This window comes from Mrakia frigida, assembly GCF_051309035.1.
Source record: "Mrakia frigida strain ATCC 22029 unplaced genomic scaffold BDY24scaffold_27, whole genome shotgun sequence".
NCBI lineage: Eukaryota > Fungi > Basidiomycota > Tremellomycetes > Cystofilobasidiales > Mrakiaceae > Mrakia > Mrakia frigida.
In genome coordinates this window covers 356,844-377,277 of record NW_027481254.1, presented here as the reverse complement: position 1 = coordinate 377,277, position 20,434 = coordinate 356,844, and the positions used below count along the sequence as shown (strand labels likewise).

Sequence of the window (20,434 nt, the reverse complement as noted above, 5' to 3'; positions counted from 1 at the left end):
CTTCCCTGCCCTTCCCTCCTTCTCGTCCTCAACTCCGTCTTGCACTTTTATCAAGACTCACGTATCGGTCCACCCGGTGTCTAGCAGCCATTCCCCCCAAGCCATCCTTCCTCCCTCGAGGCAACAGCAACTGGACTCCTCCTCGCTCCTCCTTCAGACCAGCTCGACCTTCACCTTCACCTCGACCTTCCTCTCGAGCGGCTATGCCCAAAGACACTGGAATCAAGTACCCTCTCGATGGTCTCATCGGAATCAACAAGGTACGCTTCGCACCTCGTTTGGCCTCAAAGATCTACAGAAGGACCATCAAAGCTGACCTCTTGCCTCCCTCGCTCCTTTCCTCAGCCCACTGGTCAGACTTCGATGACCATCCTCGAAGGGCTCAAACGACTAGGATCCAAGTCTATCCTCATGGCACAGGAGTCTGTTAAAGGAGGTCCCAAAGCTAGGGGAGGAATTGGCAAGATCGGTCAGGGAGGAACCCTAGATCCTTTGGCGGACGGAGTACTCGGTGAGCTCGAGGTCGCGAAGGAAAGAGGATGTGTTCGTTCCAAGCTCAACGTTTCCCTTTCCGTTTCTCTTCTTCGCTCTCAGTCGTCGGTTTGGGAAAGGGAACCAAGGAGCTCGGCAGGTTTCTCTTGTGTTCAAAGGTACGCTTCAATAGCAAGTCAGCGAGGGTCCCTCTACGTTTTCGTTCGAGCTCACCTCTCTCTCTTCCTTCCTTCTCCTCTTTCATCTTCTCCCTTCGCAGGAATACCGGACCGTTGGAATCCTAGGCTGCTCTACCGACTCCTACGACTCGGACGGAGCTATCGTCGATACAGCTCCTTGGGAGCATCTCACTCGTCAAGACGTCGAGAACGTCCTGGATCGGTTCAGAGGGGAGATCCTTCAAACGCCACCCATGTTCGTCCACTTCCCATCCTTCCCTCGCGCTGTTCTTCCCTCCTCTCTCTCGTTCGACCTAACATCTTACGTCGGCTTGGTTTTATCAGCTACTCCGCTCTCAAAATGGACGGCAAACCCCTCTACGAATACGCTCGTTCCAACACTCCCCTCCCTCGTCCCATCGAAGCTCGAAAACAGATCGTTCACGAACTCGTTCTGGAATCCTGGCAGGAAGCTCGAACGGAGGAGGGAGGAGAAGGACATGGTTTCAGGTGGCCGGAGAAGGTTCTGGGAAAGGAGGAGAGGGAGGTGTTGGAGAAGAGCAAGAAGTTGATGGACGACGCGGAGAAGGTCGTCGTTCCTCTGAAGGAGGGAGAGGAGAAGAAGTCAGCAGCATCCTCCGAAATTCCGGTAGCCTCCTCTTGGACTCCGGTTCCCTCAGCATCGGAGGAGGTACCCTCTTCCACCACAGCATCAACCGAATCAAAACCCGTTCCCTCCTCCTCCTCCTCCTCCTCAACCCTCCCTCCTTCCACCTCCACGACCAAACGCGTCATCCCTCCCGTTTTCACTCTCCGTATGACCGTCTCCTCAGGGACCTACGTTCGATCCATCGTCCACGACATCGCACAAGCTCTCAACTCGGCAGCTCACGTCGTCGTTCTCACTCGGACTCGTCAAGGAGAGTTCTCCCTCGAGAAGGGCAACTGCGTCGACTGGAGCGTGTTCAAGGACGCTGTGGAGGAGGAGGAGAAGGCGTTCAAGGCTAGGAAGGCTCTGCAACCACCGAGGGAGAAGGGTGGGAAGAAGGGAGGGAAGAAGGCTGAGGTGAAGAAGGTGGCCGCTGCTGAGGAGGACGAGGAAATGATGGGGAACGACGAGGTTGTTGAGACGCCCAAGGTTGAGGAGAAGAAGGTTGAGGTCGAGAAGGAGTTGAAGGAGTGGGAGAAGAAGGTGCTGGAGAAGTTTGAATTCGTGTAGCTGCCTTGGTGAGTGTTTTGCTCGCGCTCCCTCGACGCGTCGTTTCGTTCGAACTGACCTCTCCTTCGTCTTCTTTCCCTCTTTCTTCGCATAGATACGATCCACATGAAATCTTAACACAACCTTCCACTCGCTCAGAGATCTGCAGAAAAGGATTAATAGTCGTATCAAGGGCTGACTCAGATGGCGCTTCGAGAACCATGTGCCTTCCCTTCTGAGAGACTTGTTCGTCGGCGTTCCTCTTCCTCAACCTTCGCTTTCTCTTCTTCATACGCTGAGACGTCCTACTTATGATCGTTCTCTCTTTACAGGGCATGCGTCATTATCGACTGTGAGTATGGAGACTTCCTTCTGAGCGAGGGGTGAGAAATTCGGAGGAGATTGTTCGACGGCGCAACCGACTCTTCCCTCGACGCGTTTCCCTCTCTCCATCCAGACGACGAGCCAGCAGCCTTCAGGAAACACTATCAGGGTAACACAATTCAGGTGAGGTTTCAGGCTGTGCTACCTCGACTCTGGGAAACGAGAAGACGCTGAACTGACTTCGGTTCTCTCGTTCTCGCTTCTGGTCATCCAGACGCTGATCCAAGAAGATCTTTGGGCATCAGCGCCGAGTCTCTCGTTTTGGAGGGATCATGATTGATGTTTAATGGATCTCGAGTACCCTGCTTATCGAGCCGAAACCAATCTACAGCCTCAAAGGTCCTTCAAAACCAGGTCTAGCCTCAACCAACTTGTTCAGCGCGTCTTCCACCGTCAATCGACCAGGCTGCTGACCCGTCGGCATACTCGGTTCAGTCCCCTTGCGAGCAAAGATCATCTTGACGGTGTCCCAGATGTTTGAGTCTTCGGGAGTGAGGAGGGAGATGAGCTGCTTGAGGGGACCCATCGACGCGACCTTTCGTTCTTCGCTGAAACCGCCGATTCCGTACTGGAAGACTTGAACACCGAGGTAGCCTAGTGTTGAAAAAATAGAGAGAAGGTCAGGAGGGTAGCTTGAAAGCTGAACTCTTCGCTTTGAGGGGCGAACGAGCGTGAGAAAGGAAACCGACGCAGAAACGAACTGACCGACAAGCGACTCCCGATAGAGCTTGCCCGCCTTCTGCCACTGTATAGAAGGGTCTACCAAATGAAAGAGCAGCATGAGTCAGTCAGCGTTCCGATTTTTTCGCTTCGGACTGCGAAGACGAAAAAGAAAGCGACGGGACTCACTCAAAGAGCTCTGAGTTCCCAGATGCACCTCCATCGTCTTCTCTTGAACATCCAGGAGCTCGCCACCTGTCTCTTCGGCTCTCGAGGGAGAGATGTTGATGGATAGGAGGTGAGTGAGATGATCAAATCGCTCGACCCAAGTCGCTACGTTCTCGCCGACGGTTCGATGAAGAGAGGTGATGATTGTCCCGTCGGCTCGATGGAGAAGGTTCTCTGTTAGAGGGACAAAGAGGAGTCAGTTCTTGTGCCATGGACTGGATCGAGGAGAAGAAGAAGGAACTGACTGAATTCGAGAAGAAGGAAGACTCCGCCAACTCGGAGGACGCGTCTGATCTCGTTGATGATTGCCTCGGTTTTCAGCCAGAGAGTCGCACCTCGCACATGAACGACATCACTGTCGAAAATAAGTGTTAGTTGGGAGTCTTTAAACGCAGCGAGGGAGAAATGAAAGCTCACAAGTACTCGGTGTCGCTGATTAAGAAAACGAAAAGAAGAATGGTTCGGCTCGGTTTCGAATCCTGCTACCCACCAGAGACATAATACTTACAAAGGAAGACCATTGTGAACGTCAAAGACATGAAACTCGGTATTCGGAGGTGCAAATCTGTGAAAATGCGGAACGAATCGTCAGATCGAGAAGCAAGACGACGCGTCGAAGTGGAAAACTCGCTCGAGCGAAACCGGAAACAGATCGACCCCGATTACCTCTGCGCTGGGGAAGCGGGTAGCCATAGACGTACACCAAAGTCCATCCATACCGCAACCTACGGTGATAAGACGTCAAAAAAGAGGAAGCGTGTCAGCAGCAGCGATGTTGACCGCTGATCGACGCGTTCTCTCTTTTCTCCCCTTCGCTCGGTCCCACGCTCTAGCTCTAACCTCCCTTTCATCGTCATCTCTTCTCTCATCAACTCTAAACCAATCCTCCAAAAGAAGCCAGAGACTCACCCAAATCCAAAACTCGAGTCCCCTTCTTGCTCAGAATCTCCGCAACCGTTCCCTCCTCAAGCTCAGGCTCGAAGTACAGATCGCCTCCGGTAAGAGTTGTAACGAGCTCGTGGAAGATAGCTTCGCATTTCCTGACTTCGTCGTTGTAGGGGAGGGGATCTAGGGGAAGAAGAGGAGGGCCAGATCAGTGAACGACGCGGCGAGCCTCTGACTTCAACGTTCTCTTCCAGCGAAGTCGGTGATGGTTTGACCTCACAGAACTGATTCAAGCCAGAGAACTCGTTGCCTGGACAGTGGTTATAGCAAGATAAAGGCGGGTCAGCAAAAGGAGACGCGAGGTAAAAAGACCGAGCGACGACAAAATCCCCTCCGATCATCGAACAAACTCACCTTTGTGCTTCTCGATGATTAGCTCAGCCAGCGAAGGAGTAACCGTTTGAAGAGACTACGAACGTGGTCGAAACAGGTGTCGAGCAAAAGAGTAGAGGTCAGAGTTCGTCCTTGACAATGCCTAGGGTCGGAAAAAAGAAGATCGCGACGGCGCACTCACATCGTAAGTCGCATCTGAAGCAGCGTCCATGTCCATCGCAGCAATGTCGAGACTGAGATAACGAAGAGGGAAGGAAGGAAGATGTGGTTGAAGGAAGGAAGCCCAAGGTCGGGATTGTCAAGCTTTTGCGGAGAAAGGCGGTTCGGAGGGTCCACGCTGGCACGAGCAGATCGACGACCTCTCAGATCGACCGCCGAGACAAAAGAGTCAATCTGGGCTAGAGATAGAGCTTAACAGCATCAAGATCATTACCAAATCACACGAGACCTGCGAAAGAAGAGAAGGAAGGGCAGGAAAAGAGGTCAGCAAAGTCGTCTCTCGACTCTCGGGACGAAATGAAGACGCGTCGAAGAAAGTCGGTCGAAACTCACCGAGTCTCCTTCCTTCTCTCCCTCCTCTCTCAAAAAGTCAAAAACCAGCTTCCTCCAACAGCAATCAACACCGAACTCAACCCTTTTGACCACCAAACTTGTCGCTCCTCAACTCCACCCCTCGTTCCTGCAAGAGTCGCGTCCCCTCCATCAAACTCATCTCCTCCTCCTCCTCCTCTCCTTCTCCCACAAGCTCGTCAACACTCATTGTCTCCCTCATCCACGTCGCACAGAACCGACACGCTCTCTCCTTCCTCCTCTTCAAAGTGATCTGGTCGTCGTTGAGCTGCTCGACATCGATCCACTCGAACCCTCCTCGGGATTGGGTTTCAGAGCAAAAGAAGCAGAATTTGGCTCCTGGCGGGCAGTTGGGAGGAGGTGCGCCGAGAATCAGCGGGTCGGGATTGGGATTTGGCCGGTGAGTGGGGGTTGGAGTTGGGGATTGGGAGGAGTATGCGTTGGTGGGAGGGACGAGTTGGTTGGAGGTGTTGGAGCCTGAGCCTGAGGCGACGGCGTTGGTGCTCTGGTGCTGTTGGTTTGGGGAAGGCGAGGCCGATCGATCGATGGTCGAATAACGAGAGAAAGGATTGGGGGAGGAGTAGGCGTTGGAGTTGGAGTGGAAAGGGATCCTGGGCTTGACGTCGACGCTCTCTCTTGAGGAGAGCGACGAGAAGGATATGGTAGGTTTGATATCGAGAGAGGAGTGTGATCCCAGAGGCGAGGTTGATCCTGGTGGTGGTGGAGGAGGAGGAGGAGGAACGATGGGCTCGTGAAGCATCCTCATCGCGTCGGCGAGCGGGTTCGAAGACGCTGCTGGACGACGAGGAGGAGGACGAGGAGGAACGCCAGGTTCATGGAGAGCTGCTAAGGCTGAAGCGAGAGTGTTGGAGTTGGAGGAGGAAGAGGTTGTTGACGGCTGGGGATGGGCGGGACCTGCGACGGGCTCGTGTAAGGCTTGGAGAGCGCTGGCGAGGTTGGAAGCGGAGGAGGAAGGAGAGGGACCAGCGACGGGTTCTCGGAGTTTCCTGAGACCTTCATCGACGGCTGCAGAATGAGGCGAAGGTTGAGGAGGAGGTTTAGAAGCAGCCGCTGTGCATCAAAAACAAGAGAGGGATGAAGGGCACGATAAGTTTCGAGCTCCTTTCGTCGACGACTCGAAAGAAGAGCTTACCCTTGATTAATCCATCGAAGTACAATTTTCGAGCGGTTACTCGTTGAGAAATAGCAGTGAAGGTTCGATCCGAGGTCTGTTACAAGATGTATGACGGCAAAAGAAGACGAAGAAAAGGCGATAACGTCAGAAACAGGAAACGACGCGAAGAAGAGGAAGGGAAAGGAGAAAGGCTTACCCGACTGAACTCCTGGTAAGCCGAAGCTTTAGACTTGTATCCTCTCTGTGCCAGTGAACGTGCAAGTCGCTCGTCTTCTTCTCGTGTCCAAGAAGCAGAAGTTCGTTTGGGCTCGACGGGTTTCGACGAGGACGAGGCAGCGGGAGCACGACGAGCTTCCTCCTCCAGAGACTGTTCGACCTTGAGAATCTGAGCGTCGAAAAGTTGTCGATTGTCGTAGTACCACGAGGAGACGGAGGCAGGAGTTCTTGTTGGGAACTGGGAAGAAGTGAGAAGAGGGAGAAATGAAACCGTTCACTCAGTCGGCTGTTCGACCCTCGTCGAACGGAAAGCGAGAGAGTCAACTCACCGCCTCACAGAACTTCTTCAGCTTCTCCGTCATGGTGAGATGGGTATAATGAGCCATCAGGTCACAGAAGTCGACGGATTCCTCGTTCGTGAACCCTTGGGTCGATCCTCCAGCGACCCCATTCGAAGGACTGTCAAGAAAGCGAGAGAAAGAGTAAGAGTGAAGAGGGTTTAGGATCTTCGAGAAACCCTTGCTGCTGTTCGGGAAGAGATGAGGCAAGCTGACCTTCGATTCGACGACGAGGAGGAATGGGGTCGACGTTGCTTGGTTCGACTCGAGGAAGCTGGATCTTCGACGTCTCTGTTGCAACCAACGAGCAGAGAATTAGCTATCTAGCGACGCCACACTTTCAGGGGAAGACAAGCGAGATGAAACTCACGCTCTGTCTGAATCTTCCACCGTCCGAGCTCGCTTCGACAACGACGGCTGAGCAGCAGCGACGGCGACCTCGTTCTCCTCCTCTTCGTCCTCCAGCTCGACGGAAACGGACCTGAGGCGAACCGAGACATATCAGTCCCTAACCTCACTTGAATTCCCTCCCCAAATCCTCCCAAAACTTGGAGAACCTCACCTCTGTCGCACCTCCTTCCCCTTCCCCTTGTTGACCTCAGCTCCCTCTCGCGCTGATCCACCTCCTCCCTCTTCCCTCCTCCTTCCCGCCAATCTGAACCCCTCCACCGGGAGCGTCCTGTTGAACTTTATCGACTCGAGTACCCACTCGAGCGTGACGACCTTGATTCCTCTTCCTTGGAGGAAATCGCGTAAGGGGAGGTTGATGGAAGGGAAGTCGGGAGACAAGACGACGTGGGTCGCTTCCGTTGGAGTGGGTACCAGAGTCAGGGAGGGATTGGAGTACTGCGAATCAAGAGAAGACAAGGGAAAGTCTACATAGTTAGCTTGTGAGCTTAGAGAGTTAGAGAGGAGGGAGGAGGGAGGAAGAGAGAGGGTGGGTGGGAGGAAACGACGCACGGGGAGGAATCTAGCGAACTGTTGAGCTTCCGGAGAGAGAGTATCGAGGAAGAGGGTGATGGATGAGTTGGAACCGGGCCACCGATAGGAAGAGCTTTCTCCGTTTCCGTTGGAGGAGGAAGTCATTGGAGCTGACAAGGGTGGGCGTCGGGGAGGAAGAAGAGAAGGTGAGCTTGTTTCTCGAGTTCAGATTCAGGAGTACGCCGAGCATTTAAAAAAAAATCAGCTCACTGGATTTGAAGAAGCTTCAAGTTTTAGCGAAGTTATAGGAGATTTCTGATGATTCAAAACTCGAGGAAAAATCAAGCTCGAAAGACGCGTCTCGTTTCTTTCGATGAGCTCGAGCTCGTCGTCGTTCGTCCTCCCAACTCCATCTCGCCCTTCGAGGCGACCCACTCGCACTTTCTTGGACCTCCTCTCGCCACCCTCCGAGTCAATATACACATCATCCCATGTCCTCTTCCTCCACCTCGACCATTCACTCCAAAGTCCGCCAGCTTCTGAGCTCTCTCTCGCTCCTTCCTCCTTCCCTCTCGCCGGAACAAGCCAAAGCCCTCGTCGACAAGACCGTAAGATCTCTGAACCAAGGAGGAGGACTAAGGAATGAGTGGGAGGATGTGGAGAAGGAGCTGAACAGGTGTGTCTAGCTTTACGAGGAAGAGGAAGGACGAGAAAGGAAGGAGATCGAGCTGACCTTCCTCCCTTCGCCCCTTCTCTCTCTCAGCATCGTCCAGAAGCATCGAATCCTCTCTCTCGCTGATGAACTCGCCGAGGCTCTCGAGATAGAGACGGACAAGCTTGTGGCTATGAAGGTTAGGGAATCCAAGAATCCAAAGTACGATAGGGAAGCGGAAATCAAGGTGAGCTCGTTTCTTCCTTCGCGTCTCCTCCTCCTTGTTTTCTTTCGTTGTTGACACCTTTGGAAAACGCGTCTCCTTTGGCCCCATCACAGGTGGAAAACCTTCCTGCTCATCTCGCCTTCCTGGTGAGTTGAATTTCAGCCAGCTTTCCTCTATGCACGCCGTCGAGAGCTCACCTCCTTCCTTTCCTTTCCCTCTCAGCTCGCCCTCTCGAACCGACCCGACGCCAACACCCACCTCGCAGCTTCCAACCTCCTTCGCCAATCTCACATCAAGCCCCAGACAGACCGAGAGCTATGGGACGAGATCTTCGCCGAGGATCCATCATCCGACCAGGACGACGAGGAGGAATGGGTCGAACCAGATTTCGGAAGCGAAGGAAGCGACTTCTCCTCGTCCGAGACGTCGTCTTCGAGAGGTCGAGGTCGATACGAGGACGACGAGGCACCCAAACGTCGGCCATCCTCCTCCTCATTTGCATCTCGCCTACCTCTCAAACCTCCAGCACCAGCGGTGATCGTTCGAGATTCTCCTCGACCTTGGTCGGACCCTCGTTTCTTTCTCGAGGACGAGACCGACTATTCGAATTCCCATGGTTGGCAGGAGATGCTCAAACTTCCTTCGATGCCTAGGTTCATTGATGTTCAGGCCAACGATGAGGCGAGGGTGACTTTGCCGGATCGGAGGGTGAGCCCGGACGTCTCTTCTTCTCCTTTTGTCTCTCGTGCTGACCCTTTTCCGTCCTCTCCCCTCGCAGAGATACATCCGAGAAACCGACGCCATTCGAGAAGTCCTCTTAGCACTCAGTGGTCGACCAGGAGTCGTCTTCGAGTTCGAAGAAGACCGTTGCGCCGTCAGTCCGACCTCTTCCTCGTCTCATCTCCAACGACGCGACTCTGACCTTTTCTCCTCACGTCTCCTTCGGCCTTCCAGACCATCCCCAACATCAACCTTCTCCACCTCTCCCCAGACTCAACCGAATCTCTGCTCACCGACTTCGCCACCATCTCAACAACCCTCCTCCACCTACGAACTTTCACTCAATCTGCTCTCTCCCAACCCAACCTCACCCACTCGAGCCTCACGTCCTCTTCCTTCCCAACTCTTCAAGCCTTCGCCGACGGAGTACAGAACCTCGTCTGGGAGTTCGATCGCTGGCTCGCCGAACGAGAACAAACCATTATCTTCGCCCTGACCTCCTCGACGCGTCCCCAAACCATTACCATCCTCTCCTTTCTCCACCTCCTCAAACCCCTCACACCCACTTTCACTCATCTCTCCTCCCTCATCCGAATCCTTCCCTCCTCACCCTCCTCGGTCCACCCTTCGGTCCTAGCGATTAAAATCCTCAACCTCCTCCACCGCTCCCTCGTTTCCCACCGATCCATCGGCGAGACCCAAATCGCTTCGGATCTCGAGCGGATTTTCGTGAAAGCGATGGAGCCGATGTGGAGGGAGGTGGGGAGGTGGTTGAAGGAGGGGATGAGGATGGACGAGGGAGACGGCTTCGGGTTGAAGGAGGAGTCCTTCATCGTTCGTTCGGCGGAGGAGGAGGTCGGGGACGGAGCTGATTTTTGGAGAAAAGGGTACAGGCTGAGACGAGAAGTGGATGGGGAGGTGTTGGTGCCGGAGTGCCTTGGTGTGGGGATGGCAGAGGAGATCTTAGCGGCTGGGAAGGCGGTCGGGTTGTTGAGAGCGCTGGGTTTGAAGGCTGGGTTTGGAGGCGCGCAGGAGGAGCAGGAGGAGGACGAAGAGGAACTTGATGCTCGGACGAGGAGGAACAAATCGAGCTGGAAGAGCTTCAGTGAAGTTGTAGGGATCGAGGACGGCTTCCCCAAGCCGTTTTCTCCATCATCAGCGGCAGTTGGAACGACGAGCATCCGTCTCTTCGACGCTCCTCCACCGCTTTCCCCACCTCCAGCGCCGCCTCCTCGTCGATCTCCACTCGAATCAGTCTTCACCACTCCTCCCTTGCACCCACCACCCTTCGAACCTACGACCGACATCTCCCTTGCCCTCTCGGATCATCTCTCGCCACTCCTCCTCCTGCTGCAGTACAAGCTTCACCGCGTGCTCATCGAGGAGTGTGGACTGATGGAGCATCTGGATGCGATCGAGGGGCTGTTTTTGATGAGGAAGGGGGAGTGTATCGGGGATTGGAGTGAGGAGATTTGGGAGAAGGTGAGTTTTTAGACTCCTCGTTCTTCATTCTGCTTCGACGCGTCGTTGTTCGTGTCTGACCTGTTCCCTCGTTCGATCTTGTTCAGATGGACTCCGGACGACCCTGGAACGACTACTACGTCCTCAATTCTACTTTCGCCGAAGCTGTAGATGGAGAGCAGTCGGGATGGATCGATCCTTCGCTGGTCAGGTTCTGGACGAAGCTCGGAGAGAGGAACTCGAAGGGTTTGAGTTCGAGGAGTGTGAAGGCTTTGGAGTCGCTGTCGGTCTCGTACCAAGTACGTATTCGACTCCCCTCGTCTTCTGTTCTTTACTCGAGGCTCGAACTGACTTTGAATGGTGCTCGTTCGTCTCAACAGGTGCCCTCCCCTCTCCAATTCCTCTTCACTCCCGAAACGATGGCCGTTCGATCCAGCATCTTCGTCTTCCTCCTTCAACTTCGTCGAGCTCGGAACCTCATGAGTCGGATTTCGTTGATCAAGAGGGACGAGTGGCAGGGTGTGAAGGATGGGATGGAGACCAAGGCGTTCTATGGGTTGAGGAAGAGGTTGGGTTGGGTTGTTTCGTGAGTTCGCTCCTCAGTAGCGCTTTCCCTCGTCGTACGTGATCTGACGACCACTTCGACGCTTGTCTCGTTCTAAGGGTCTTTTGGGATTTCATCATGACCAACGTCCTGCATGTTCAGTCGATGAAGTTCAGGGAGAAGTTGGCAGCGACGGGTTCGTTGGACGACATGATCCCGCTTCACGAGCATCAGTGAGTCGTTTCCGGGTTTCGTCTTGCACTCCGTTCCTTTACTGACCTTTCTCGCCTTCTCTTTTTCATAGCATCTCTCGCCTTCAAGACCTCTGCCTCCTCAACGAACGAGTTCGTCGCGTCTCCCTCCGCTTTCCCTCCCTCCGGCCTAACCTCTCCCCTTTCGTCCCCATCAGACTTCTCCTCTCTTCAAAACAGTCATTACGATCTTCGATCTGTGCATCCTCTTCTCGGACGTCTTCACAGCCTTCACCACCGACGCCTCTGGCATCAACCTCGCCGACCTCTCCCGCCGTTCCATCCTCCCTCCCCGCTCAGCACCCAACCGCTCCTCCTCTTCTCGTCGGAAACGCTCCTGGAGGTCGAGGAAACGAGCGCAACACGACGCGGAAGACGACTCGGATCTGGACGATCTGGAAGAGGCCGGGAACGGGATCGAAGGAGACGGGAGCGAGGGAAGTAGGAGCTGGACGATGAATCAGCAGACAACGATGGGGTCGATTTCATTCGTCGAGGAGCCTTTCTTGGGAAGGGTCGAGAGGTGAGTTGCTCAACCACGCCCCTTCCACTTTCTCTACTCCTGCGCTGACTCGGCCTCGCCTCCGTTCCTTGCCTTTCGCAGAATGGCAACCGAGCTCACCTCTCTCGTCCGATTCTTGCAGCTCGGAGTCGATACCCTCGCCAAGACGACGGCTCCTCCTACTTCACGAGAGGGCTCAAAGGAGGTCGATGGGAGGTTGAAGAGGACCATGGAGATGGGGGACTTGAGGGAGACGTGGGAGGTATTGAGTTTTGCATTGGAGGGATACTCGTAGAGAGACTAGACGAGATGAGGTGATGATCACGAGCTTACGACTTTCTTCGAAGGGAGACGGACGCAGCATTCCAGTGAGTGTCATGAAAGAAAGAAGCAAAAGGATTCCGACGCGTCCACCTCCTCAACCGTCCACCGCCTCCCTCCTGATCTCCAAGCCATCCTCAATCACACAAGCCGAAGCATAGCCAATCTTATCCATCGCACTCAACCCCTCAACCTCCTGAGCGTCGAATCTCCTGTGATAGATCCTCGCACACCCGTCGCATCCAAGTCTCGCTTCGATCGTTCGAGCATCGTCGTTCCTCTCGTTCCTTCTGACCAACTGGAGGAGCTCGAAGGTGACCGGTCGACGTCGTCCAAAGAAGCCGCAGAGGTAGCAGTACTGCTCGTTGATCGAACAAGCGGAGGGTCGGGCTCCGAGTCGAAGGAAGGATGGAGGTTCGAGAGGGAGGGCGTGGTCGTTTGGGGGAGAGGAGGAGGTAGAGGAAGGAGAGGAAGGGGCGTGGTGAGGGATGGGAAGTGCTGAGCTGGACGAAGAAGAAGCATGGTGGAGGTGATGGGAGCGAGAAGGATCGGAAGTGGAGGAGTTGGGAGGATTGTGATTTGATGAGGCGGGAGACGGGTTCGAGGACGACGCGACTTTCGTCTTCGTCTTTGACGACTGATCGGCTTCGACTGACAACGACGGTCGTTTGAGGTTCGAGAGCGAGCCCAGCATGGTAGCAGGAGCTGGAGTTGAAAGGGGTCCATTCGGGTGAAAGGAAACGTGACGAGACCGGGTGGACGCGTTTCGTCGGAGCGAACTGGACGAGGAAGAAGAGGGTAGAGAGTACGTGACGACGTCAAGTCCAGATCTCTCGTTAGACCCAAAGAGACAAAGAGAGACTGACCCGTTGTTCTCCTCTTCCTCCGAAGCCTCCTCTTCCTCCGACGACGATTCCGATTCCGAGTCTCGGAAGGACGAGCTCTCCCAGAAAGCCTGTCGTAGTGTGCTCGGTATCCATAGTAGTGTTGGATAGCCGCCGAAGACGTCTTGGAAGGGTACTGGATGTCCGTGGAAATGATTGGGGTCAGCCTCAGCGTCGACGAAGGGAAAGAAAGCGGACGACGAATGGATACTTACGAGCTTCGCAAACTCGAAGAAGACGGACTTGACAGACCCGCTCTTGTTGGATAGAAGTCGAACCAAATCTCTCTGCTGTCTCTCGCTGTAGGTACTGAAGTCTGGAGAGGTCCCTCGGTCGAGAGGAGCTCCTCGTGGTTTTCGACGACGCCTGAGCAAAGATAAAATAGGAGGCGCCAGAATCAGAACGAGCTCAAAGCTTCCAAGGACAAATTGAACTGACCAGGAGACCGTCGTCCTAGTAGGATCATCAGACGCGTCGTCGGACTCCTTGACATACTTCGGAGTCTTGGGTTTGGCTCGTTTTCTTTGCTGAGGTCTGGAAGGGAGGTGAAAAGAAGGACGCGGCGAAACAGTAAGACGAGCTCGAACTTCACATTGCGAGGGCAAAGGGAAGACATGATACTTACGTTTTCGAGCCTTCCGGTTCCGAATCGGGTTCGACGTAAGCTGGAACGGTGGTAGAAGCCTGGATCCGACGGACTCGACGATCGAAGAAGTCGCGATGGAGTCGATATCTCCTTTCGTAGGCTTCGATGGTACGATGATGCTGAATTCCGGGGAACGATGCATAGTCAGAACTCGCTATAGATCGATATAAGCAAGGGAAAAGGAACGAGACTCACCTTTCGAGCGTACTTGAGGAACTCGGCTCGGTGGTAGGGAGGAGTTTGGGTGGCTAGGAAACGAGCGAGATCCTCCTGCTCTCCATTCGTCCAAAGGACTCCTTGGGATCCCATGATCGGAAGGCTCGTTTTTATGGTTGAAAAGATGAAGGAGGAAAGTTTCAGCGTGGAGAGGCGGCGAGAGGAACGAGAGAACAGTCGAGCTCACCTCGACGCTCCTCCCTCCTCTTCAATCCCTTCCATAGGCTCCTCCTCTGCTTCCTCGTCCTCCAACTCTTCCTCGTCACCATCTCCAAGTCCCTCAATCGCGAACTCCTTCTCGTCCAAAGGCTCCCTGCTGAACGTCGACTTCACGATCCATCGAACCGAGACGAGATGTTGATGAGCTTGGGCTTCCTCCCTGAGCTTTTGATTGAGCTCGGTAGCTTGTTCGAGGACGAGGTGAGTCGCTTCTTCGGGATTGAGGGTGAAGGGAGGAGATTTCTCGAGAGTTTGGCAGATCGTCTGAGAAGAAAACGGAAGGAGCGAGGCGTCAGATGGGGAGAGAGCCAGAAGGAGGGAGGGAGGAAAGCGCGAGCTCGTCGTCGAAGGGAAGTCTGAGCTCACCTGAAGTTTCTCCGATATTCTGGCAGCTTGATTCGACGTGGGATCGAAAAAGATACGAAGCTCGGTCGGATGGTTGAAGGGGAAGGAAAGGTTGAGTCTGGAGATGGGAGCAGAAGAGGAGGAAGAAGAGGGAGGAGGTGGAGCGTCGGGTGGGTTCGAACGGAGGGCACGATTGACGGAGGTTGATGATGCTTGAGCGGAGAGGGAAGGGTCCATGTCGATTTGCGTTCGAGTTCTTGTCTGGGGTGAATTCGGTCGCAGAGGCGAAAGGAAAAGAGAAGGAGAGGGGTGAATGGAGGTTCGAGACGATGAAGCGAATCGGTTTCGTGTGTGATGCATCTGGCGTTGCTCCCTTTACTCCAAACCCTTGATCTTTTGTGAGAGAAAGTTAACGATGGGGGGAGAGGGTAGCGAGAAACTCATAATAGGATCAAGGCATACACCGTAAAAGAGATCGATTTCGGTTCAACCCAAAACAAAGAACGAGAACACGAAGTCGAGAACCTGCTTCTCTCCCGATCTCCCAGTCCAGCCACCCTAGTTCTCCTCGAACAAAGTAGTACTGCACTCCTTCACCTATCACACCTATCCTCCAGCTCCCGCTCCTTCTCCCTCTTCTTCCCCTCCTCCCACGTCGTCCCTCCCTTCACCTCCCACCCTCCTCTCTCTCCATCCCACACCAAGTCGACGAAGGGTAGGCAGGATGAGATCAGGGAGGCGGCAAAGAGGGTGAAGATATCGATCCGCTGGAAGAAGGGTAGTGACGTTGGAGGGAAGCATGAGGAGGAGATGGTGAAGGTCGAGGGTTGGATCCGGACGCGACTGAGGACGGTTCGTTCGAGGCCTTGTACGACGACGAGAACCTCGGACGCTTGTACTTGAGAACCAATGACGTCGGTTGATCGTTCGAGGGACGTTTTGACGACGAGGAGAATTTGGGTTCGGAAGAAGAGGAGGTGGCGGGTGGATGGGAGGAGGAAGAGGAAGAACCGTCCGCGTTGGAGGGCGACGTCGACGACGACTCCATTCTCGAGACCTTGACTGCCTCATCGATGCGTTTTCTATACCTGAAGTGGTGTTCCCTAATGCCGATCACCGTTCTCGTAGGATGCTGGAAGCAGAACGAACAAGAAGAAGAGTTAGTTGAGGAAGGTGCGTCGAAAGCAGAATCCCTCACAGGTGCCCTCGATCCGAAGCTCACCTCCAGATGGAATGCCTTGTAGACGGCCCTGAAGGTTTCAATACGCCCGGTGAGAAGTCGTACGAGATCCTCCTCCTCCTTGTGAAACCATGCAGAGGAGACGCGTACGTTCAAAGCGGCCAGCTCGTTCTCGAATTCGCTCCTGTGTTGCCGGAGGTATCGCTTGACGGACTTCGAGGGTCGACGGGTATGCTACGTAAGAAACAGCGCAGGAAAGATGAGTAAGGCGACAAGGCTTCTCTCGAAGAGGATGGAAGGAGAAGAAGAAAAGAATGGACGAACCGCCTTCGACATCTTCTCAGCAGCCTCCTTCGTAGACTGGCTGTCGCTGAGGAATCTTCGCAGGTCGGAAGTCTCTTGCGACGAGTAGAGAATAGAAGGACTGTTGAGATCGGGGAGGAAAGAGAAGTCAACGAAGAGCTCGTCGTCGGGGATAAACTCGAGAAAGAAGAAATGCGACGCGCCTCTTTGGCTTCGTTGTCGATTCTCTGGAGAAAGTTTGCCGAATCTAGTCAGTTCAGAAAATCAATCTACTACACTATCGAGATCGAAGCAAGGTGGAACCACGAACCCAGAGGAAGGAGAGAAAACGTTCGGATCCGACGAGGACTGAGCGACCTTCAGCTCTTGAACAGCCTTGTCTACGCGCTCTCGATGCTTGCAATACCAGTTTTCGAGTCCAGAGACGGTGTGAGTAGGTTTCTGTGAATGTGTACAAGGAGGGGGGGCGAGAGGTGAAGGGAGTCAGCTGGTCGAAACGAAGGAACACGACGAGGTTGAGGGGAGTTCGCACCTGCTCGATGAAGAGGCGAAACGAATCCCTCTTGTTCCTTGGAGGATCTGAAGCGAGTAAACGGATGAGGAGCTCCTCCTCGACCTTCATCCATGATGTCGAGCGTGCAGAGAGCCCAGCGGCGGCTCCCTTTGAGAAGTCGTCGACGAACTTGAGCTTGTTGCCGGCGTAGTATCGTTCCACTGCGAGGACCGTTCGATGAGGATGCTAAGTTAATTAAAACGATCGATCGCGTCAGCTGAACCGTCCTTGTTCAACTCAAGAATGGCGAAAAAAGGAGAGAAAGCTCGAAGGGAACGAACCATCTTGATGAACCTCTCGGCAGCAGCTCGGATCGAACAGCCCTCTCGAAGACAGAGAGCAAGGTCCCTGTTCTCCTGAGAAGTCCACGCGACGTATCTGATGATGCGACCAGAAGAAAAGGCCTAAGCGATGGAGAAGAAAAAGAGGAAGGGAGAGACAGACAGGAACTCACGCGCTCCTCACGGTAGGTTCGAGGAGACCCAGTCCGTCGTCCAGCTGTTCCCCAGGTCCCGAGATCCCTCCACCAATCTGTTCAACGTCGTCTCTGAGAATATACGCATCAGAGATAGGGCATCAGTCTCGTTTCGTCCTGGTTTCATCAAGTCGCGTCGCGTCGGCTGGGATGTCGTCCGAACTCACGTCTCCACAACCTCCCTTCCCTTCCCCTTTCCACCACTACCCATCTCACCGGTACTTCTCATCCCCATCACTCGAGACTCAAAGAACGAGTCCTTCCTGAGCTGGTACTCCGTCCTGCAGTCGTCGGCGAGTCGATCGGTTGACTTCGAAGTGAAAACGAGTTCGAACAGAAGAAAAAGTCAGCCCTCCGCTCCGTTTCTCTTCTTGTTTAGTACTGGTTGAGTTGGTAGAGGACTGTTGGCTCACATCCGAAGCCGAGTACTGATCGAACGCGTCTCGTCCATCCTGATCTTGAGTGAGAGGGTCGACGTCGACGTCCAGGGAAGCGAGGTACGAGGCCAAGGCTTCCGACGATGAGGAGGCTGCGACTAGCTGATCCGACGAGGGAAGGATCGAAGAAGAAGACGATTTGGAGAGGGAGTTGGGGGATGAAGAGGAACCGGCTGTGGCGTCGTGAGGTTGACCGTCGGGGGAGGAGGAGGAGGAGGGACGAGACGACGACGGTGAGGCTTGGGTTTCCTGTAGAGCTTCAATGGCGTTGTCGAAACGTTCCTTTTGAGTAAGGTATCGACTTTGTACCGAAGCGCGGGATCGTCCGGGGTGCTGAAACGATAGGTGAAACGGCGAGAGCAAAGCGTCAGCGAAAGAGGAAAAAGACATGTTCAGGAACAAACAGAAACTCACCTGCTCTCCGTACAGACGAAATATGGACTGAAGACTCTGTTTGGCTCCGAAACGAGAAGCAAGAAGTCGAACGAGATTTCGGTCTTCCTCCTTCGTCCATGCTTTCCTGTTCGACCTCTTGGAGGCCGTGTGGGTCGTCACGTCGTCGATGAATCTGCTCTTGTGCTGGCGATAGTGGCCTATGGCGCCGAGGAATGATCGATGAGGATGCTGAAGAAAGGTCGAATCCAAAAGGATCAGCCTGGGAACCTCCTGTGCGGGTTGCGACAGGAACGACGCGTCTCATTCACCATCACGATCAACTTTTGACCGGCTTCGTTGATGGAACGACTGCTGCGAAGGCAAGAGGAAAAGTCCTCCTTTTCCTGAGGTGTCCATCGAGATCTGAAAGAAAAGACAAGGTAGGAAGCGTCAACGAGAAAACCGAGGGGGAGGAGAAACTAGCAAGGATCGAGACTTACGACGTCTTGACCCTTCCCTCTTGGTCGTTCCCAACGTCGAACACGCCATCTATAGAGTCCCTAGAAGTAGAGACGAGCATTATTTAGCTTTTCAGAGCATGCAAGGGAAGGAGGGAGACGGAAGCGGGAGGAGACCCACCCCAACAACTCGTCCACGCTCTCCGTCTCCCTCTCTTCCTCTTCCTCCTCCCTCTCTTCAGTCTCGTCCTCCATGAGAAGATCTTCGACGATGCCCCCTGAAACATCTGAGTCGTTCGTTGGCTGCTCGATCTTCACGGCCTTCTCCTCCTCCTTCTTGATCTTCTCGACCTGAGGCTTGACGTCGACGTCGAGCTCTCTCAGTGGCTGCTGTTCCTCCTTGGCCTCGACCGACGGAACGTAAAGGTACCTTCCCTCTGGCTGCCAATCCTTCAAGCGGATGCTGTCTTCGATCCAACGACTTGCGACGATGTGCTGAGGTCGAGAAGAGAGGGAGGGCGAGGAAGAGGAAGGCTGAGTTCGAGCCCGAACGAGGTCGTCCCCCAGGGTGGAAGGAAGCTCGACGACGACGTGAGAAGCTTCCGAGAGGTCGTTGGCAATGATACGAGTGGTATTGGGAGTCTGGGTCTGTGGGACGAGGACGAGAAGAGGTTAGAAAACGACGACAGGAGAGGAACGAGAGAGAGGAGCGAGGAGGTGAAGGGGACGAACGATGAGCTCGTCACGAAGGCTCCCAACGTATCGAGAGGCGGGATCAAAGTAGATCAGAAAGAATTTAGCCTCTTGAGGTGTTTCGGGGGAGATGGAAACGGAGAGGGAAGCTTTGACGTCCGTGCGAGAGACGGCAATCGAGGGAGGAGGAGGGAGGAGAGCTTGAAATCGAGTTGGAGGAGGAGTTGCTGAAGGGACCGTGTCGAGCTCTTGAGGCTCCGTTTTGGGTATGATGAGAGCGGACATAGGAAGAGTAGATTTTGAGAAGTTCCCTGAGACTTGAGCTGGATGAAGAAGAGCGAGATGGGGGTCGATGTCAACTCAAAGGGGAGCGCGTTTCGCCTACACGTTCCCTCCGTCTTTTCGGCGTCAGAAAGGAAAGAAGTAAACAAGGACGTCGCTTCCTAGTCGGAGCCGTAGATGTCGAGCTGATAAGGCTTCATGGATCCAAATCCTTGTAGCAAGAAAGCTTGTGTCGTTTCCAGTCGGCTGCTTGATGTTCTGTTAGAGAAAAGAGGGAAGGAAAGGACAGTCGATTCAGCGACGAGTTCGACTCCCCCTCTGTCAGGACCGCAAGGAGAACGTGAGTAAGGGAAAATACATCCTAGACTTACCAGTCCAGCAGTAAGCGACGGATTTGCACTTCGTACACGAAGAAGAAAGAAGGCTCGAGTCAGTCTTCGACGCGTCACGTCTTGATTCCCTTCTTCCTCGATCAAACTCACCTTCGCACAAGTCTGCAGCGACGAAGATTTCGCACAGCTTTCATTTTCATCTCGGAGGGCGATTTGGCACGTATCCCGAAGCGTTCGTTTATCTGGGCTGATGAACTTGGTTCCGTTCTGGATTGGAGTTGGAGGAGGGACGAGACGACCTCCTTTCCGGATGGATTCGAGGAAGACGGAGGTGGAGTGGCTGTTAGTAGACACATAGTAGAAGGCAGATTATGAAGAAGGAAAGGGTGACAAAAAAGGGAGTCAGGAAGTGCAAGGAGAGGAGACGAGACGAGAGGAGAAGAGAGAAGAGAAGAGAAAGAGAGACGCACAAAGTTCCCATATGCTCTCCCCATTGTTCGGCTATGTCAGTCGAATGAGGTTTAGATCGAAAAAGAAGAAGCGGAAGTCAGTCTCGTGTCTATCCGAAGTGGTGGCCTGACGAAGAGAACCTACAGTTTCGTCGAGCGTCCTCCAACCGACCGAACGAGGGCCGAAGTTCGCGACGTCCAGGAAGGAAAGCGCTGGCAAGGGTTGTCCTGCTCTGTGACTTCTTAACCAAGAGTCACAGCGAGCTGAGAGGAGTATTCTCGAACTTTTGCAGGATCGGCTGTCTTTGTAGCGTTCATCCCTGGTGATGGGT

General features: G+C 54.1%; 6 protein-coding genes across 6 annotated transcripts; 2 read left to right on the top strand and 4 right to left on the bottom strand.

Moving 5' to 3' along the window:
* Positions 1–203: 203 nt before the first annotated feature.
* On the top strand, positions 204–1,653 carry PUS4 (pseudouridine synthase PUS4; the record flags this gene model as incomplete). Its single annotated transcript, XM_076637146.1, has 6 exons — positions 204–260; positions 346–511; positions 595–650; positions 752–906; positions 996–1,239; positions 1,342–1,653. Coding segments are annotated over 6 exons (990 nt in total), but the record flags the coding sequence as incomplete, so codon positions are not given.
* Positions 1,654–2,524: 871 nt separating this feature from the next.
* On the bottom strand, positions 2,525–4,770 carry BDY24DRAFT_143183 (class I SAM-dependent methyltransferase). Its single transcript, XM_076636090.1, has 11 exons — positions 4,580–4,770; positions 4,420–4,474; positions 4,286–4,315; positions 4,030–4,188; positions 3,752–3,845; positions 3,629–3,685; positions 3,538–3,552; positions 3,366–3,475; positions 3,082–3,294; positions 2,938–2,991; positions 2,525–2,826 (listed from the first exon to the last, which is right to left on the bottom strand). The coding sequence occupies exons 1-11, from the start codon at positions 4,613–4,615 to the stop codon at positions 2,558–2,560; spliced, it is 1,092 nt and encodes a 363-aa protein (XP_076494431.1). The 5' UTR covers positions 4,616–4,770; the 3' UTR covers positions 2,525–2,557.
* A 3,143-nt stretch (positions 4,771–7,913) lies between these two features.
* Positions 7,914–12,280, top strand: BDY24DRAFT_397230 (Spc98 family-domain-containing protein). Its single transcript, XM_076641546.1, has 12 exons — positions 7,914–8,254; positions 8,342–8,477; positions 8,570–8,602; positions 8,679–9,164; positions 9,235–9,330; positions 9,411–10,658; positions 10,745–10,936; positions 11,018–11,223; positions 11,301–11,414; positions 11,486–11,525; positions 11,591–11,955; positions 12,037–12,280. Exons 1-12 carry the CDS (start codon positions 8,070–8,072, stop codon positions 12,227–12,229), a joined length of 3,294 nt encoding a protein of 1,097 aa, XP_076494430.1. The 5' UTR covers positions 7,914–8,069; the 3' UTR covers positions 12,230–12,280.
* Positions 12,037–14,173, bottom strand: BDY24DRAFT_143150 (uncharacterized protein). Its single transcript, XM_076636089.1, has 6 exons — positions 13,981–14,173; positions 13,765–13,904; positions 13,578–13,673; positions 13,355–13,505; positions 13,122–13,275; positions 12,037–13,034 (listed from the first exon to the last, which is right to left on the bottom strand). The coding sequence occupies exons 1-6, from the start codon at positions 14,092–14,094 to the stop codon at positions 12,436–12,438; spliced, it is 1,254 nt and encodes a 417-aa protein (XP_076494429.1). The 5' UTR covers positions 14,095–14,173; the 3' UTR covers positions 12,037–12,435.
* Positions 14,174–15,154: 981 nt separating this feature from the next.
* On the bottom strand, positions 15,155–15,903 carry BDY24DRAFT_397225 (uncharacterized protein). The gene is made up of 2 exons (XM_076641545.1): positions 15,788–15,903; positions 15,155–15,697 (listed from the first exon to the last, which is right to left on the bottom strand). Exon 2 carries the CDS (start codon positions 15,634–15,636, stop codon positions 15,172–15,174), a length of 465 nt encoding a protein of 154 aa, XP_076494428.1. The 5' UTR covers positions 15,637–15,697; positions 15,788–15,903; the 3' UTR covers positions 15,155–15,171.
* Positions 15,904–19,517: 3,614 nt separating this feature from the next.
* On the bottom strand, positions 19,518–20,134 carry BDY24DRAFT_417327 (zinc finger MYND domain-containing protein; the record flags this gene model as incomplete). The annotated part of the gene is made up of 4 exons (XM_076643694.1): positions 19,518–19,579; positions 19,693–19,720; positions 19,804–19,993; positions 20,124–20,134. The coding sequence occupies 4 exons, from the start codon at positions 20,132–20,134 to the stop codon at positions 19,518–19,520; spliced, it is 291 nt and encodes a 96-aa protein (XP_076494427.1).
* Positions 20,135–20,434: the final 300 nt, after the last annotated feature.